The 19,659-nt window shown below is 38.0% G+C and overlaps 2 protein-coding genes across 7 annotated transcripts in view; one reads left to right on the forward strand and one right to left on the reverse strand.

Moving 5' to 3' along the window:
- LOC143431690 (protein held out wings-like) overlaps positions 1–8,398 on the forward strand; it is a 77,269-nt gene extending 68,871 nt beyond the window's left edge. For 5 of the 6 annotated variants that reach the window (XM_076908620.1, XM_076908625.1, XM_076908622.1 and 2 more), the window contains 2 exons: positions 774–899; positions 8,243–8,398. In XM_076908620.1, coding sequence (XP_076764735.1) covers positions 774–859 — 86 coding nt within the window. In that variant the 3' untranslated portion in view covers positions 860–899; positions 8,243–8,398. The remainder of the gene's footprint in view (positions 1–773; positions 900–8,242) is intronic. The other variant, XM_076908621.1, reaches the window with a different exon arrangement.
- A 6,011-nt stretch (positions 8,399–14,409) lies between these two features.
- LOC143431713 (anaphase-promoting complex subunit 2-like) lies at positions 14,410–18,239 on the reverse strand. Its single transcript, XM_076908653.1, has 8 exons — positions 18,156–18,239; positions 17,568–18,000; positions 17,031–17,269; positions 16,744–16,924; positions 15,812–16,037; positions 15,555–15,739; positions 14,920–15,465; positions 14,410–14,859 (listed from the first exon to the last, which is right to left on the reverse strand). The coding sequence occupies exons 1-8, from the start codon at positions 18,228–18,230 to the stop codon at positions 14,420–14,422; spliced, it is 2,325 nt and encodes a 774-aa protein (XP_076764768.1). The 5' UTR covers positions 18,231–18,239; the 3' UTR covers positions 14,410–14,419.
- Between the last annotated feature and the right edge of the window lie 1,420 nt (positions 18,240–19,659).

Consider the following 19,659-nt stretch of genomic DNA (forward strand, 5'->3'; position numbering starts at 1 on the left):
ATTTTTGTAGTTCAGTTTTTTTACTAGTTTTAATACGTCCCTGAGATCTTAAAAAAATTTTGGTGCTCAGGGCCCCTTTTGTCTTAATACGCCCCTGGGGGTCTAAAATTTTTAGTGCTCAGGGTTTTTACTAGTTTTGATACGACCCTGAGATCTTAAAAAAATTTTGGTGCTCAGGGCCCCCTTTGTCTTAATACGCCCCTGGCGGTTCAAAAATTTTTGTAGTTCAGTTTTTTTACTAGTTTTGATACGTCCCTGAGATCTTAAAAAAATTTTGGTGCTCAGGGTCCCCTTTTGTCTTAATACGCCTCTGAGTGTCCAAAAGTTTAATGCACAGGGTCCTCACTTGTCTTGATACGCTCCTGAGGTCTTAGAAAATTTTAGCTTTCAAAGCACCCATTTGTCTTGGTACGCCCCTGAGGGCCCAAAAAGTTTTACTGCTCGGGGCTCCCACTTGTTTCGATTCGCCCCTGTAAATACGACCACTGTGAAATATGAAAAGCAGAACGTGAAATTCGATTAGAATTCTAATCGAATGATCGAAATCACTTTCTTGCCAAACCAACAGAAGTATCGCGTTGCGTAATGTTGAAGAGACACTTTTAAAGACGAAACGGAAGTGAGGAATTTATTGGTTTGCACGTCGCGCGGAGCAATTTTAATCGTTCTGTTACTGTTTGTAGTGGCTATTTAAATGTGGTCGTACCGAGGACTGGAAATCGATAGAATACAATGTGGGGAACAAATGAATTATAGACATTTGTATGTTGAAGCAGGTGCAGCAGCCGCTGCGAAACAACGTAGGCACTTGGGTCAGATTCGCGAGCACCCTTATCAAAGGGCTGGTGCTTTGTCATGAATCCGGAGAGCGCAATTACAGTACGCGCCTCCGTGGAAAGGTTAGTTTCCTACAATCATATCATTCTTTAATCTCTTACCCTTATTTGTCTGACGATATTCATATATCCACATCTGTTTCTAAGTGAAAACAACGTGCACATCCCATAAAATGACGTAGATACATGAATATCATATCGTTGTACAACATGTTGCCATGTTCGTACTCTTTCAACCAGTTTGTGCTTTTTACAGGAATAAAGTTCTTCTTACAGGATTGCTCGATTCACCTTTCTTGAACTTTATCGGGCGAAAATTAATTGCCAGCTTGCGATAAGAAATTATTTTCATTCAATCGAATAAAATTAATGTGTGCTTTGTTTTTTAAAATATCAAAATGGAGGAATTGAATTTTATTTATCTTTCAAAATTACTTTTGAAAAAGCCTTAAAGTTCGAGGAAGGTTATCGAAATTTCGTGGGAAATATTATTCTCCGTATTTTTTAAGTATTCCTATGGTATTATTTCAGTATTTGAAAGCTACATTCGATACTTTTATTTATTTTTCTTTATGTACATAGATGTGTGTGCGTCCATATTGTTTTTGGTCTGTAATTATGATTATTTTTTATATTTGAGAAACGTCGCGTGGCTGGTAAAGGATTCGATAACGTTTTAATTTGTAATAAATTTATTAATTTGCTATATTTTAATTTGCAAATTTGATATATTTTAATTTGCAATAAATTTGCAAATTTTCTATATTTTAATTTGAAATAAATTACAAATTTGGAACCTTTCAAATGGTAATTAATTACAAACTTGAAATATTCTAATTAGCAAAATTTCAATTTACAGTATTTTAATCTGCAGAATTTCTATTTGTAATAATTTAATTTGCAATATTTCAATTTGCAGAATTTTAATTTGCAATATTTCAATTTGCAAAATTTCACTTTGCAATATTTCAATTTGCAACTAATTACAAATTTGAAAAATTATAATATGCAAAATTCAGTTTGTAGTTAAATTAAAAATTTGTAATAATATAATTTGCAATATTTTAGTTTGTAAAATTTCAGTTTGAAAAATTGCAAAGTTGCAATATTTTAATTTGCAAAATTTCAATTTGTAATATTTTAATTTCCAGAATTTCAATTTGCAATATTTTAATTTCCAGAATTTCAATTTGTAGAATTTTAATTTGAAAAATTTCAATTTGCTATATTCTAATTTGCAAAATTTCAACTTACAATATTTTAATTTCCAGAACTTCAATTTGCAAAGTTTCTATTCACAATATTTCAATTTGTAATATTTTAATTTGCAATACTTTAATTTCTAGAATTTCAATTCGCAATATTTTAATTTCTAGAATTTTAATTTGCAATATTTTAATTTCCAGAATTTCAATTTGCAATATTTTAATTTTTAGAATTTCACTTTGCAATATTTTAATTTCTAGAATTTCAATTTGCAATATTTTAATTTCTAGAATTTCAATTTGCAATATTTTAATTTCTAGAATTTCAATTTGCAATATTTTAATTTCTAGAATTTCAATTTGTAATATTTTAATTTCTAGAATTTCAATTTATAATCTTTTAGTTTGTAGAATTTCATTTTGCAAAATTTCAATTTGTAGAATTTTAATTTGAAAAATTTCAATTTGCAATATTTTAGTTTGCAAAATTTCAATTTGTAATATTTTAATTTGCAGAATTTCAATTGTAAAATTTCAATTTGCAATATTTCAATTTGCAATATTTTAATTTGTACAATTTCAATTTGCAATATTTTAATTTGCAGAATTTCAATTTGCGATATTTTATTCTACAAAATTTCGACTTGCAATATATTTAATTTGCAAAGTTTCAATTTGTAATATTTCAATTTGCAAAACTCCAATTTGCAATATTTCGATTCCATCAAATTTGATTGCAACCCAAAGAATGAGTAATTAAATAGAAAAAGCGGGTTATTCGTTAATAAAATACCAATGAGTATTAAATTTTATGTTCTACGGGCCCACACACACACATGTACGTGTCTGCGAAGATACTCGTTCGCGTTAAGCTCCAAACTTAACGCAAACTTTGAAAGTAAATTTTTTCAAAAAGCGTGGTTCGAAAAAAAAATTAAAAAAAAACAATTTTGCGGTTTGAATTTATCGTTAAACATTACTGAAGAACAATAATTAATTGTTGTAAATAAACAGCCAAAAACAGCCTTTCTTTCTTTTAGATCTTACAATTGTATCACAGTATTTATCCACGAGCAATAAACAATTAAATGATTAATATTTAAGAACTACTAAGTACATATAATATTTGCCACTGTACCAACTTCTAAATGTGATCAAATTAATAACGTTTCAAAGCAAAAATAAATTTTTTTTTTTTTTACGAGAATATAATTTTTCATTTGAATTTCGATTCAAAAATTCAAAAATTCGAATCATTCTTTTCTTGTTGTTTATTATGATATTTTTGGTTCAACAAATTTCTTTGAGAAGATTATTAGCCGTTGGAGTTTTTTAAGTTTCAAGATAATGTTAACTCCCCGCAATTAGGTTGTAAAGACTTAGAAACGTCCCTTTTTATCCTTCTTGTGCCATCGCGCAAGAAGATGGACGATGAGAACACGGTATGGGTGCGCACCTACCCATTCTTCGCACGATCAACCTCGCGATCGTGTGCATCAGCGCTGAACGAAAGTCTTTTCTTTTTTTTTTTAAATTACAACCAAAGTATTGTTACGATCGCTGAGAGGCAAATTACTGTGAGAAAAGGTCGAAGTGAGACAAGAAAAGAAGAAATCGAGAGAAAGATGCTGATTCGGGACGGAAATGCCGTTCAGAGGGTGGCAATTACCAGAACGTGAACTTGATATTTGCGTCTGTCTACTTTAACGCACTTCTTTTTTTTTTTTTTTTTTTTTTTTATTCCTTTTCTTGGCAACTTGTGCCTGTGGAACACACTTATTCATTCCATTTCGTCTGCCCTTCTCGTGCGTCTGCGGACGCACGTGTGCGCGCGTTTAAATAAGTATTTAGGCAAGTTATATGTGATACAGAGATATATGTTGTCGTGAAAGATCGAGATTAGAGACTGTCGATGTTCTTCGGTGTGAAATCGAATATTCAGCTGGCATACGTCGACAAACCGAAATGTAAGCTAAAATGTAAGTCGAGAGGACACAGCCAAAGAGAAATTTTGAAAACTATATAGTAAAAACATTTTTGAACATTCTAAATGCAGTTGTAACGTACAGTGCAGGGGCGGATGAAGACGAGTGGGTGCCCCAAGTGGTAAAAGCTGAAATGTAAGTCGAGAAGACACAGCTGAAAGGAAATTTTGAAAACTGTAGTAAAGGCATTTTTAAAAATTCTAAATGCAGTTGTAACGTACAGTGCAGGGGCGGATGAAGACGAGTGGGTGCCCCAAACGTCAAAAATTTCGAGGCTCGCTTACGAGAAATAAGTTCTAAGAAAAGAGTACAGTTGCGCAGGGACGGATATCGGTTGACGGTGGGCCCTGCGCCTTCTCTGGGAGGCATTTCTCACATTAGTAAATATGCATTTTGCATATTGTTTACACGAATTTTCGTCTTGCTTTATTTCTTGCAAATTCATCAATTATTTCTTTCTTCCATATTACGCTTCAAAAATTTTTTTGCTTTTTTCTTGATACGCCCCTGAAGAAAAATTTTTACAAGGGTACGCCCTTGAGAGCTCGAAAAAAGATTTTTATTGCTTAGGGCCCCCATTTTTTTGGTACGCCCCTGGAAGAAAAATTTGTACTGCTCAGGGCTCCCACTTTTCTTGATACGATCTTGAGAGCTCCAAGAAAAATTTTAGTGCTCAGGGCTCCCATTTCTCTTGGTACGCCCCTGAGGGCTCCACAAATTTGTTAAGCTCAGGGTACTCGATCGTCTTAAGCCGCCCTGAGTGCCTGAAAATTTTACTGCATAGGGCCCCCACTTGTATTGATACGCCCCTGGGTGCGAAATTTTTTGAAGCTCAGGGCCCCAAGTTGTAATGACACGCCCCTGAGAGCGAAACTTCTTGAAGTTCAGAGCCCCAAATTGTAATGACACGCCCCTGAGAGCGAAACTTTTTGAAGCTCAGGACCCCCAATTGTCTTGATCCGCCCCTGTTTGACACTTAACAGTTGATATTCGATTTTGAGATAAATCGTACATCAAAAAGTTTGCAATTTTTGTCTGAACATAGTGAAAAGGTATTTTTATTTAAACCAGTCAACCAGTATTGGCGCACGCTGAATGTGTCGACGTTTGCCAGCGTAATTATTTAATGTTTCGTGCCATACACCTGCTGGCTAATCGCGAACGTTGTACGTTCGATTGAGAATACGGACGTTCGATATTTAATACGTCGATCTTTCACGACGACATACAGACGGAAGAGGTAGTTCTCCCATCATTCTGGGAAATGATGGCAGGGGTGGTATTACGATACGATGCGAAGGCTTAAAGAAAAGCTACCAGCGAACATTTGGAATGCGTTCTACCTTAAAGTTCGGATGTTCTCGGATGTTCCATTTGAATCCAGGATTATTTACTTAATAATCTGCAAACGTAGAAGTTACATATATATATATATTTATCCGCCTGAAATTTGCCTGTACATATCACAATAATTCAATATAACTGTCCTCACGTGAACGTTTCCGGGAGAGCTTTAACGATCTATATTTTCAAATAGCAATAATAATTATTGGCGAGCACTCTCACGTAGAAATAAAATGTTTTGTAATTTAATCCTAAAAATGCATTTCTCTCCTATTATTATTATTATTATAATAATATATATATATATTTTTTTTTAATTTTTTATGTATCACCACTAACAATATACCACGCATAATTTATATAACGGCACATTTATATACGAAAGTGATCTCATTTTGTCACACAAATCGTGTAACTACATACTTATGCGTTGTCTTTATGAAACTAACCAAAAATGCTCCACACGGCCAAGTTGACACTAACTTAATATCTCTGTTCGCATACATATATAAAAAGTCTTCGAGTAGAATCGAAACTATTAAATTAGCCAATCGAAAGGAAGAAACGTTGAGCCAATCGCAGAGCTCGCGATTCGAAAGTTTTGGCGCGAGAAAGTGAACGAAACCATTTGCTTGATCACCATCAAAAGTTTCTCGAGAAACGAGTTTACATGTTCCCCCCTAAAACGATTAACAAAAACACAGTATCTATATATCGTGTACAGATCTTAACACCACGCAATCGTACGCTTTTTTTTTTCCAGCGATTGCACAGTAGACTCTTCTCATCTCATTTGTACGCGTGCAAAAGTTCTTTTTGGCCTTTTTTTTTTTTTTCTCTCTCTCTCTCTCTCTTGACACCTGCTTACCGATAGGATCGTTACAGTTAATACAACTGATTCACAGTAATAATACAACTGGCTGTAACTATATGTATTTTTTTTAATACCGTACACACGTTCAATGTAATTTAACGCTGCTAGATGGTGGCAGGTGCACACCCAAGCTGCCTGAAAGACAAAAGTGATACAATTCTCTTGGGAAAATAACGTTACTCCTCCGCATTTCGAATAACTAAAAAAAAATCATCTCTAAACTTAAAACTCATCTTTCTATTCCAAAGTCTGCTTTTTTTCTTCAAACTTCTCTACGCGTTTATCCGACGTCCGATCATTTTACAGTTTTTCAATAGAGTTTTTTTTTTTTTTTATCTTCACGATTATCCTAAACGCGGGGAGAGCACATGATTATGCGAAACTTGCAACCAAAAAGTAACAACACGATTCAACTGTCTAATTATCGAGCGAGAAAGATCTTGAGCCTTTGAGCATTTAAAAAAAGTGAGAGTAAGTAATTTCGAAGAAAAAAAAGATTGGAAAATTGGATGATTCTGATTTGTCGAGCGTTCAGTGAAAAAAGTATGGCTCGTTAAACTGGTTCGATAATTGGAGGGGTGTTGAAAAGTAAAACGATGAATGGCAAATAACGAAGTATCAGCTTCATTTTGTTAATATAACAATATTCCAACAAAAAATTGTCTCCACCACGTATCATGTTTTATATGAAATAAAAAATGCTTTTATACACACTAATATCGGTTCAGAAGATAGTGCAAAGCAATTGCTTCTCGAGACGCGAAAAGTTACAATTTCATCCGTTATTCGCTTTCCTGTTTACGTTGATTCTCGTTCGCCACGTTTTTACATACGCGAGAGAGGAAGCTTAGCTTCGAAAATAAACTTGAAAAACCCATATCAGCGGTTCTCAAACTTTTCACGCCACGAGACACCCTTTAGATCCAGCTAAACAAATTTTGCGACACATAGTTTTATACTTTAGTGTGATTTGAATATTTACGAAAAGAAGAAAGAACAGTGCAGTGGTTCTCAATCTTTTTGAAAAGCGGAGAATGTTCCACGGGCAATTGAGAACCACTGGCCAAGTGTTTTGGGAACTTCTGGTTGAGAACCACTGGCCAAGTGTTTTTTTGGGAACTTCTGGTTGAGAACCACTGGCCAAATGTTTTTGGGAACTTCTGGTTGAGAACCACTGGCCAAGTGTTTTTTTTGGGAACTTCTGGTTGAGAACCACTGGCCAAGTGTTTTGAAACCCATTGGTTGAGAACCACTGGCCAAGTGTTTCGAAAACCATTGGTTGAGAACCACTGACCAAGTGTTTCGAAAATCACTGGTTGAGAACCACTGGCCAATTGTTTTGAAAATCACTGGTTGAGAACCACTGGTCAATTGTTTTGAAACCCATTGGTTGAGAACCACTGACCAAGTGTTTCGAAAATCACTGGTTGATAACCACTGAGAAGTGTTTCGAAAATCACTGGTTGAGAACCACTGGCCAAGTGTTTTGAGAACCATTGACCAAGTGTTTTGAAAACCATTGCTTGAGAACCACTGAGCAAGTGTTTTGAGAACCACTGGCCAAGTGTTTTGAAAACCATTGGTCAAGTGTTTTGAGAACCATTGTTTGAGAATCACTGATCAAGTGTTCTGAGAACCATTGTTTGAGAATCACTGACCAAGTGTTTTGAGAACCATTGGTTGAGAATCACTGACCAAGTGTTTTGAGAACTATTGTTTGAGAATCATCACTGACCAAGTGTTTTGAGAACCACTGTGCCCTATGGGGGTGCCGTGGCGCCCAGTTTGAGAACCCCTGACCCGGAGAAACGGACAACCATTGTAGAAAACGAGTAAAACACGAGTAAAAGAAAGGCAGTGCTTTCCATTAACTACATTTCTTTCAACTATCGAACTGTTAAAAAAACTTAATGTTAACATGAATCGATCATAATTAAATTACTAACAAACTGTTTTTTCTTTTCTTTCTTTTTAACCTTGGTTGCCCATGGCCTATAGGCTTGGAGTGCTAACAATGGAATCCACTCGTCCCGTGCTAACACCTGGACTCTGGAACAGCATCCGCGTTCGATCAGTTCACCAACCAGATGACTACCTTCGCCGTTCGCATCACCAGCCCTGTTGTTCGTCAAGTTGTTTTTATCCATCCTGTACCCTCTTCGTGTCTTTTTAAAATTGTACAGCTTTGTTTTAGTCGCTTTACTTTATATATATATATATATACATATATATACACTTAGTGCTAGTCACCACTTTAACTAGCGCCTCCCAACCGTTCGACAGGTAATTAAAAAGTCTCTCGACTGCGAGTCACTCCTTAAACTCGAGAAAGGATCGACTGTTTATTCTCAGCTAGGACAATTTTTCTCGAACGAACGAACAACAGCTTTTAGAATGTTCGATCTCTGACCAGAGAAGCTCTTTAACGGATTACAATTTCACATTCGACTAACTTTGTACAAAGATCTGACTTCTGATTTTTCTAGCGCTTTCTACCTGAGAATTACTGATCTTTGGCGTACGTTTAAATGCCCAGCTAATTAGATCATTGACATGAAGAGGAAACAGCTCGGTTCTTTAACAATTGGTACGACTAACTTACTTATATTGTTAAGACGCTAAATTGCAACGGACACTCTGGTATAAAGAAACGTTTCGCAGGGTGTGATATAATGCAAAGATGACGAGTAACTTCGCTTCGCTCGGATCTAATCGCCACTTCGAATCATGCTTGCTCCAGTCGGTATACACAATTATTCTTTTTCAACATTGCGTACGTTATTCGTTAGCAACTTATTTATTTACTTGGCGTACTTTACAAGAATCAGACGCAGCGCTTGCGCAAAAGAGTCCATCGACACAGTCAACGGAGGACGCCAGCCTCAGAATGCGAAGAAGACTCATCTTTCTGTTATATCACACACACGCACACCGTTCGCCAGGATGGTACGTTTTAGAAATTGTTTGCTGGACATCGTCCTCCGGCTGCGATGCACATTCTTCTAATTTAAATTAGTTGTTACGCAACTACGAAGCAAAGTTATATCAAGCTTTTAGTACTTACATTTAACGGAAGTAGAATAAAAGAGGAGAGACTGTTGGAATGGTTCGCACGTAGACGAAGAGAAGAAGCAACACGTCCATGCGTAAATAAGGTGCAATATATAAAGAATCAAAATTCCTCTGCGTTTCGATCCCTTAAGCGAGAAATCGAAACAGCGAAAGAAGTTTGTTAGTTCGACTCAGGATAACGATTAAGTTCTGTTACGCAGAATTCTCTTAACGTTAAGTGGTCCATGTATCGACCTGCAATATATATATTGAGGACCAGACATCGAAAACAGTGTAACGCTGCGCAAGATCACACACACACAGATCTCTCTGTTCTCTACGCCCCCCCTGTTCTTATTTCTCTGATCCTGAATCGAGAAGCGAATCAAAATGTTCGAATACGTATGTTACGTTAATTTGTATAGAGGAACGTTGAGGAGGATGCACAGCTTGCGCTTGGCTGAGAATCTCTGCCTTCGACACAAAGCAGACACGAACGATACTTTTACTTTATTAATCAGAGCAATTTTATATTGTTATATCGTAACGGTGCAATCTACTTGTAAAATAATAGAGTTCTTTTTAATCGTTCGAATCTTCGATTCCAGATATATTATTTTTTTTAGCGAATCGCTCTGAGAAAGGAGAGAGTAATCTTCTCTGGGTCCGCTGAGGTGCGTAAAGGAATATTGTTTACGCACGATGGCCAATTTCATGATTTATCAGAGACGCAGGCCAGCGGAAGGGTTCATTATTATTCTTTATATTTCTAAATGTTATACGATCAAGTTGATAATATCTTTGATTAATATTTGTTGTTGTCGCTTGGGCAGTTTTGTTCGCCCAGAGCACTTTAAAGACCCAATTGTACCCGGTGTGGTCTTTACACAGAGATGAGAATGTTTATACGAGAGATCGATTCGTTTTACCAGTCAGATGTAACGTTAGAGTAATTTGTTGATCCTTTTTAGATTTGCCATACTGTACGTCTAACGATAAGAGCCTTCTCTATCATGTTTCGTTTTCTGTATATTCAAGAGATCTGTATGCGGTACGCCAGCATCCCACAGCTGGATACGAGCGTATCGTCTTATTATTATTACCTTTTTTTTGTTTATCTAAGAGTATAGATAGCTACTTGTTTTTCTGTGTAAATAGATGTAATTGTATGTACCCAACGGTGATCTTAAATAATCTACTTAAGCTTACGGCTCGTCAAGTAGCGAATCCATTATATTTTAACGCAAGACGTTCTAGTAAAAGTGGTTCGAGGGAGAAATTTGGGATCGAATCAGCCCTCCGCCCCTTCGTTCAGTGCAATAATGATAGCGTAGACACCCGGAGAGTGCTGCGCCAGCAATTTGGCTTTCGATTCCATGGCGCTGGCAGAATTTTGCTCGAACAGGCCTCAGACTGCAACGCAAGCAAATATTGTCTACGTAGATCAGAAATATTCAGTAAAAGCAAGCTTCGAGCTTCGCTGTAGTCTCTCGATAGTCTTGCGCCAACTTTCTCTAAGTCTCGAAGCCACTGAACTTTCATATTCGCCAACGATCAATTAATTAAACTCGATAGAGCCAAACGCAGCATCCAAAGGAGTCGCTCCTTTAAACAAAATTTCCAGCAGCCTGTTCGAGCAAATCTAGCTAACTGGGCTCTTTAATATTAACAGTAGAACAACTGCGGAGGCTGGTCAGATTTTTCTGAAATGCGAATTGGCAATACGTGGACCGCAAAGAATTTTTTTTAAACAGCGAACGGTACATATCTACATTTCCTTTTTATGCTTGAATACGCATCATTTTTATGTGGATCGCAGGTCATTTTCATGTGATACTTTGTCGAAGCGATTGTGTCTAACTGATGTACGCTTTAAGTTCTGCGAAATTGCCTCCGTCTTGGAAGAATTATACTCAGCATCGAGCTAGTTCTATTCTACGTTTATATCTCATTGATTTATTTACTGTTAAAACGTTCTCTGACTCTTATAGATTTTTTTTTTATTCAGATATGTGCGCATAAATATTCTGAGAAAAATTGTGCGCATCGTTCGAACATTTTTTTCAACGATCACCAAACAATACTTCGCCTCGTTGATGAAACGCATGGTATTAGAAAAGAAATCTCAACGTTTAGAAGGAGAAAAGAGCACAATTATATATATTTATATTTAATAATGCTAATACGAGTCCATTGTCATCGCATCAATTTCTATTAGCATTGTTAACAGCTGATTTATAAATAATGCGAAAAGATGAGAGAAAATTGTTTTATTTATGCAGCGAATCGAATTATAACTAAAGTGTACAATCGTACGATGATGATTTATTGGGGACACTTTCAATTTCTCTCGAGTAATTTATACGAAACATGGACATCATCTGTACTCGCATTAATTTATTCGCGTAGCATGTACTCTGTAAGTTCTTCTTCTTTTTTCTTTTTATATCCGTATACGTACAAATACACAGCGAAAGCTATGTATCCCTTGCGCACGTACGAGTCTTGTTAATAAGCGTATCTCTGTATATCTTACACTTATCGCAATAGCTGCTTTTTAATCCTTGTCGTATGAAAAAAAGAATTCGCCAGGATTATATTATTCTATTTTACGTTACTGTTGATACTTGCGCCAGCAATATATAAAAATTGTGTAACGAGTACAGGATAAAATATAAAGTAATTTTATTTTTAAATTAAAACGCTCTCCACGCCTGACTCTGTTCATTCGCTGTCTGCGCTGGCGTTTTCTGCAGCCTTTCCAGGGTAACAGCTAGCGTACGATGGCAGAGACCACTTGGCGATGCGTCTACGACTCGAAGGGATCCAATCGTTCGCTTAAATGGAGTTCCACGGTGCTGCGCAGCGCTGAGGTAGCCCTTCGACTTGCTTAAATTAGATTCGCCAGAGGAACAGCCATCGTCTGGTAAAACAGAACACCAGGAAGAGAGTATTCTTCGCTTCGGTTCAGATAGAAACAGTAGCGAAGAGATTCGCAAGCCCAAATGGGTACTCGAGGACCTGGTATCCCAGATTTTGGGGTCCGTATCCATTCTGGACTGCGAGATTCCATCTTCTGGAGCGGAAACCTTGGGCGTAAGCCCTCCAGAGTTAATACAGCTATCGCTGCAATCATTCCTCTCGAAATAGTAAGTTAATAAAGGCGTAAAGTTCCCAAAATGCTGTCTGTAGCTGAGCAAAGCTTGCAAGTTGGAGTCGCTGAAGAAGAAACTGGCAGCGAACTGGATCTCTCTTACGAATCGAGGCTTCTTGAGCTTGTCGCTTCGCTTCGCAAGGAAACGAGGCCATTCGGACAGGCTTCGAACAGAAAATGAGGCCATCGACTGACCCAAGCCATCGTTATTTAAAAAAAAAAACCAGTACATCTGCGTTACGATGAACATTACTACAACGGATTATTTTTATTTCAATTCTGTACATTATTTTTAGCCAGTTTCTCTTCAGCGGATACTCTTCGCTGTACAAACTACGTGTGGCGAAGTTTATGGACGGATATCGAAGAAGATATTCTACAGAACAGCTGCGAACCTTTGTTGCATACTCGTAACATGTCTAATAACAATTTTAGTCGTTTAACATTGTTACGCAGGCCTGTTTCATATTGTTTTTGAATCTTAAGGCCAGTTTGCTTCGCTGCGCACGCAAAGTACTGAAGCGTTGCAATATTTCTTGCATCTTTTCCATCGTTACTGTATTATATCTGTTCAGAGTCGATTCGAGTATCCAGCGTTCCATATTAAGCGCAAGGTGTCCAATATCGAAGCAGCTGAAGGACGCTTTCAGTCGTAGAAAGAAGATTTCTGTACGAATCGCAGAGGCGCAGAGCAACTGTTGCCTCTGCTACTTTTCTTACTGTTCGATCATGCGATTGGTGTCCAGAAAAATAGAAGATAGACAATAAAATAGTGGAGCGATGATAGAAAATGTCTGTACGTGTAAGAGAATCGTATTACGGATCATGTATGACCCTACGTCCCTCTGCAGCGAGTCGAACGGCACACCCAAGTGCTGTTCGATGCCACTGCATCGTATTCTGATGAGCAGCGATGCAGCGCTTCTAATTCGCACCGGCGTACAGCAATAATTATGAGATATAAAGGCATAAAAGGCGAAGAAGGGTGCGCAGTAGAGGATAATCCTGCTTGCGAGCCCTGGAGGAGCTTAGTTTGCGTCTGATACGTTTAGTCTGCGTGCTACTAATTCAAAACTGCAAGGCGCAGCAGTATCCTCGCACAAAATCTTGGAAAGGTGGGTATCGGTCCATTTTTTCTTAGTGGTACATTGAACGGTGAGCAATATAAAGGAATTCTCAGCTGGACAGGGACTAATGGGACACTAGGAAGCTGCTAGATGATACCAGAGAGCTATTCGAGAATGCATGGCTCATCGTTAAGAGGATACCACCTAATCGCATAGGAAAAATGGACTGCGCTGTCTTCTATATAGTTTGCAGGTCTTCTTCGCCAAGCGTTGAACTTCTCACCACATCCTCTGGGTCCTAACAACATCGACTGAGCATCAGGAACCATCATTCTTGCTCTGTTCGCTATCGCAGTCCTCTTTCCTAGTAAATAAGGCAGCTACGATTGGCAAAAGGAGTCCATAGAAAGGCTACAGACGTTGGCGAACAGACCTAGACCACTCTAAGAGGTCCCATGCGAAAGTATAATATAGCAAACTCGCTAATAATTCTAGAAAACTGAAGTTAAAGGATTCTCACATCGTAATCACTTCTCGTAGAGGAACTTACAGGTCCACAAGATGGTTTCGCGCTTACCAATCCTCCAATTAGGGTAGCTATGGCTCTCCGAAGAGTAAGGACACTGTCTCAGTTGTGTTTCGCTGTTCGTTTACCTTCCGCATCAATTTATTTACCTTCTACAGAAATATTTAAATAGTCTCTCAGAGATTGGGACTTATTAAATAGTCTCTCAGAGATTGGGACTTATTAATCAGTCTCGAAGCACAGCGGTTCGTGCAATCCTCCTACGAGGGACCAATCTAACATTCTCCTTCGCTAACGACTCTAAAGTCCATCGTTTCAATAGCCCACAGTCGTATAAATTTCTTTCGCTCCCAAAGAACCCAACGAACGCCTCAACGTTATGATTTTGGCAGTCGATACAAACCGCCAGAGAACAACAGCTGGTGCTCCCTCACTTTGCGGTCAAGGAATTGCCTCAATTCTGGCAAACCGCACTCCATGGCCCCAGGTCCTCTGGAGGCGAACATCTTCAGCATCTGGTGGATCCTCTCCAGCGGCATCGAGTCTAAATTGGTCAGCATCCCAACAATGTACGACCAGAACACCTGCAGCTCCTCCTCCCTCTGATCGCTGGCTGATGCCATTGCGCTTTCCACCTCCTCCTCCTCAACGATGTCTGACAAAGACCTGTTCTTCGTTGAGCTCTCCTCTTGCAGCACGAACACATCGTTGGTGATCTCCTTGAGGAGGCCCTGCGAGACCCAGAAAGTGATCTTCCTTCGCAACACTGTCGCTGGGGCATGCATCACCTCAGCGAGCTCCTCGAGACACCATTCTTCTGCAAAATAAAGCGCACCGTAGAGATTCGTACAGCTGAAACTTGAGGCGTTGCTCTTACTCTTCTCTTGGAAGTGTAGAATTATGGTGGCGTGTATCGGTGTAACGTTTATGTCCAACTTTCTGTCCTTCAGCTCTATCTCCAGGGTGACGTTGCCAAGATGAGGCTTCCAGCAGAGGGTCCGATTGCCCTTTAAGGTCTCGAATGCCTTCACGTACTTGTTCAGCTGGTCCTGGACCACTTTGGGTAGCTCCAGCTTCCAGTTCTCCTTGAACGGTGGCCAGAATTGGGCTGACAGTATCAGAGCGGACATAGGGAAGTGGTCTTTCTCTAGTGTGTAACTGGTATTCGACTGTATGTGCCCGTCTATCCTCTTCGAGTCGTACACATCCTTCAGCATCACTTCGCAGTAGTGCAGCTGGTTCTCACCGAAGCGCCTCTTCAGTAATTCCAGGTGACGTATCTCTCGTTCGGTGTGGTAGTTCAACTGAGACAGCAGTCTGTCCGCTAACAGGGTACGATACTCATTTACGAACAGGTCCTGGCTACCGTAGACGTTCACCAGCATCGATATGATGTCTGACATCCTGCGTTGGGCTGATTTCGCTGGAAGAATTGGTAGAATTGCTCATCGAAGCACTAAACAAGCGATCAACTTGGTATCGTACAGAGATTTATGAGGATTCCTGTTATACCTGGGTCAGCGTCAACAGGATCAGGCATCCACTTGTCCCAATCCTCGTTCTCTTCGTCCCCAGAGCCATCGTCCAGTTGCAGGGACTCGCCTTTCACCAGTTCATCTGCTAAATCACTTGGCGAGTCATCCAGCAAATCGCTTACCACACATCGCACTGTGTCTTCTCTGGTTCTCAGATAGATTCTGCGTTAACATACATAAAGGCGTAGAGCAGAAGATTAATTGAACGTCTCATATTTAGTATGCGAAATCTACTTAATGGGCTCCGTTATTGTTTCGAGTAGAACACCAGTAGGGTCCAACTGCCTCAACGCTCTTATAGCAGCTATGTAAGCTGTGATTATGTCTGGCGTGTTGACGCCTGGGTGCAACAGTCTTGTCTTCAACGCCTCTTGCAAGCTTTCTATCAACACTTTTCGTAAATCAGTTCTTTCGAGGCAAACACGAAGATCATCTATCGCAGGCTGAGAATCTGGGTACTCTGAATAGAAGACGGATTATTTATTACGTAGAGTGTGCTCAGATAAAAGTGCATTTAAGGATATGCAAGCTTTCATTATTCATTGATAATATTCTACGATTGTTTTATGAAGCGCTCTTGACTCTTTTTATGCAATCGTTGGTTGATTAAACTGTGCAAGACTTAACGTAGATTGAAGTAGACACTGTTTAAAGCGCTTGTTACTAATTACTCTGGTTAATCAGCGTAGCAGAGCAAGTAATATGAAAGCGTACAATACGAGTACATAAGAATTAGTAAAAATGAAAATCATGAATGAAAACTTTCGTATCTCACTTAAAATGATGTACAGATAATTAGCAATATCATCAACCTATTGTAATATCGAAAAGCTATTGCAAATAGTTAATAATAAAGCAGCTAATATTAAAGTGTACAGTGCAGCGACTACAATCAAAGGCGATAAGGAATTAGTAAAAATGAAAATCATGAATGAAAACTTTCGTATCTCACTTAAAATGATATACGGATAATTAGCAGTATCATCAACCTATTATAATATCGAAAAGCTATTGCAAATAGTTAATAATAAAGCAGCTAATATTAAAGTGTACAGTGCAGCGACTACAATCAAAGGTGATAAGGAATTAGTAAAAATGAAAATCATGAATGAAAACTTTCGTATCTCACTTAAAATGATATACGGATAATTAGCAGTATCATCAACCTATTATAATATCGAAGAGCTGTTCGATTCTGAATCTCGTGTACGTCTCGTACAAGAAATAAGAGAGCTTCTGTTTGAATTTGTCTATAGCATTGCGAGTCTCATCGCTCAAGGATATGATCTTCGAAAAGCCACCAGAGTATATTCTTATTAGCCAGCTGACGACCACTGTCTCCAGCCACTGAAAAAGCGAAGCACAATTAGTCAATTTTAAAGCAGTCGTTAGATTCTCATCAGACGATGTAAATTGTATGGTACGCCAGGAGATATGTGAAACGATGTCTTACATTTTCCAACGATGATAACTGAGATACATCAAACATCTTGTCGCAAGAGCGATTCACATGATTTTTAATACGTATGTGAATCAGCGACGTAAGAACATTCCCTACTAGTCTCTCCAATAATTCCAATTCGATCAACTTTCTATTCGTTTCATGGAACATGAACACCATCATCTGGCAGTGGCATTTGTCTACTTCCTGATAGCAACCCATACAATGCATCGAATCGCCTCCAGTAGTCACTACGCACATAATTAAAACAGTACGAGCATAGAATTAAACAATTCTTCTAAATCGTTACACTGGATTATTATACAAACATTTCTTTTGGAATGTACTTTGTAATTGACTAAAAAGAAGGACAAGTTTCCTATCGATAATATAAAATTGAAGACGTCTCTCAAGGAAAGTTTTTTAAAATTGAAATATTAGAGTCGATAAATTGTAGCGCAAGATTTTAACTTAATTGCTACATTTTGGATCCGTTGATGACCGTAGAATATTCAATTGAAGATTTAGAATTTATAAAATGCCAATTACCATGGGTAGAACTATCAGCGTTACAAAATACATTAAACGCAATCTTATAGAATTGTTCGATTATATGTTCGTAATGAAGCGGTAGCTGGCTTAGTAAAGTAGAGCGCACGATTAACTTGAATCGACTCAATACATTATTCGCATCCGTCGTTCTGCTAGTTTCATTCTGCATCAGGTACTCTAATCTCTTCAGGAGAGGCAGAAACTCTCTGAGACTCGCGTAGAGTCCATCCACAGCGCTTTTAAAATGTTCGAAGCCCTGTTGTCCGTCCACGTTGTTGGTAAATTTCTTCCAAAACGTAGGCGCCACGTTCTGGCGGATATACAGCTCGATGTGATGGATAACTATGTCCTCGACGAAGTCCATCAAGTCCAACGCCTTCGTTTCTTTGATCGTAGTGGCGAATTCTTCGTCCGTGCATTCGATTTGAATCTGAGAAAGCGAAGTGGTGGTTTCAATGTGTATTTCTCGAGAGTGGTAGACGAAATTGAGCTGCGAGCTTCCAAATTTCAGACAAGTAAGAATAATTAATGAAAAATGAAGGGAAGTAGCTGAAGATACGAAAGATTTTGACCCAAACGACGAACCTTGTCGCACAAAATTGGAAATGCATACTGAATTCGAGCGAAGAAGTCTCCTTTGTTTATATCAGACTTGGCCATAGCGCTGGGATAAATCAGAGCCAATTTTTGTAGAAACTATGGTTAGTTTCTTCTTACAAATTACTTCCTTAAAATTCTTTCAAGTTTCTTCTAAAAATTCTTCCACTCAAATCTGTTTAAAAATGACAACATTGTTACTGTTAACGAATATTAAAAGATACGTTTTACATTGTTTACAAACAATAAATATAGATGTGTCTTGACGCGAGACATGGTTGAACAACAAGCTGTGTTTACAGCACGTAAATATGTGCAGATTTTAAGGTTAGTTTTTACCATCGCAGACTACGATCAAAATACTTGAATGTTAAGTAACGTGTGTAAATATAAATAATAAATGCTACGTATTGCGCAATTTTAATAGGGAAACAGGTTTTAAACCTCTGTTGCGTATCGTAGTGTTATGCAGCATTTTTGTATTTCCCGCTTTAGAGGTGAGAGAGAGAAAAAAGGAGTAACAACGAGTGAGACAGACGATGGTCGTTTCATTACTGCTCTCTGCTCGACGCTGCAGCTGTATTTATACTCTCGCGCGTGGCTGGCTGCGCATGCGCACTCCTGGCGCTGACGACCTACTGCGCATGCGCGCTTGTCGAAATATTTACATTTATTTCATTTCTTTCCTATATTCGTGTATTGTTCATGCTATAATGGGGATATATTCAAATTGAACTTAAATTTTTTAAAATCTTTCTCTTAATATAATTATGGTTCATTATAAATTGTTTTGTACCTTTAAATTGAACTTGAATTTTATTCAATTCTTCTGTTAACATAATTATGGTTTGTTATAAATATTAATTCCTTGTAACTGTTCGATTTGACCTGAATACGTCGTTTACAACAATCTAACCTAAAATTTTCCGTAGAAAATATTGACTAAAGTTGATCGACATGTTGACCATTTAATTTGTTGTTCAAAAACTCTGATCTTACGTAGAATTACTCGTAATGCATGCTAGTGTTGTTCTAACCTAACCTAACCTAACCTAGATTTAAAACAAAAATTTCTTTTGCGATTCCGATACAAATTTTTACGCTCTCATTGCTTTATATTGTTCGTTTACTAGTTCAAGTAACTAATCGAACCTAAATTCAGTGTTTTAAATAACCTAACCTAAAATATTACTAGAAATTATTGACAAAAGTTGATCGAAATGTTGACCATTCGATTTGTTGTTTAATAGTTTTATTGTTTATTTATTCTATATTTTAGTAGTTTTATTGTAATTTGTTTTATATTTCCCGCTTTAGAAGTAAAAGGGAGAAAGATATATAAGAATGCCATAAGAAAGAGTGAGAGAGATGATGACTCTACTTTAGAGCACGTGGCGCCATCTCTGAGGAAGGTGCTCAAACTGTTATCGACAGTTCGCATACAGTTATCGACAGCGAAGCAAACTACTGAAGTAGTTACAATCGAACAGTT

The sequence above is a fragment of the Xylocopa sonorina genome, unplaced genomic scaffold (assembly GCF_050948175.1).
Source record: "Xylocopa sonorina isolate GNS202 unplaced genomic scaffold, iyXylSono1_principal scaffold0014, whole genome shotgun sequence".
NCBI classification, from domain to species: domain Eukaryota; kingdom Metazoa; phylum Arthropoda; class Insecta; order Hymenoptera; family Apidae; genus Xylocopa; species Xylocopa sonorina.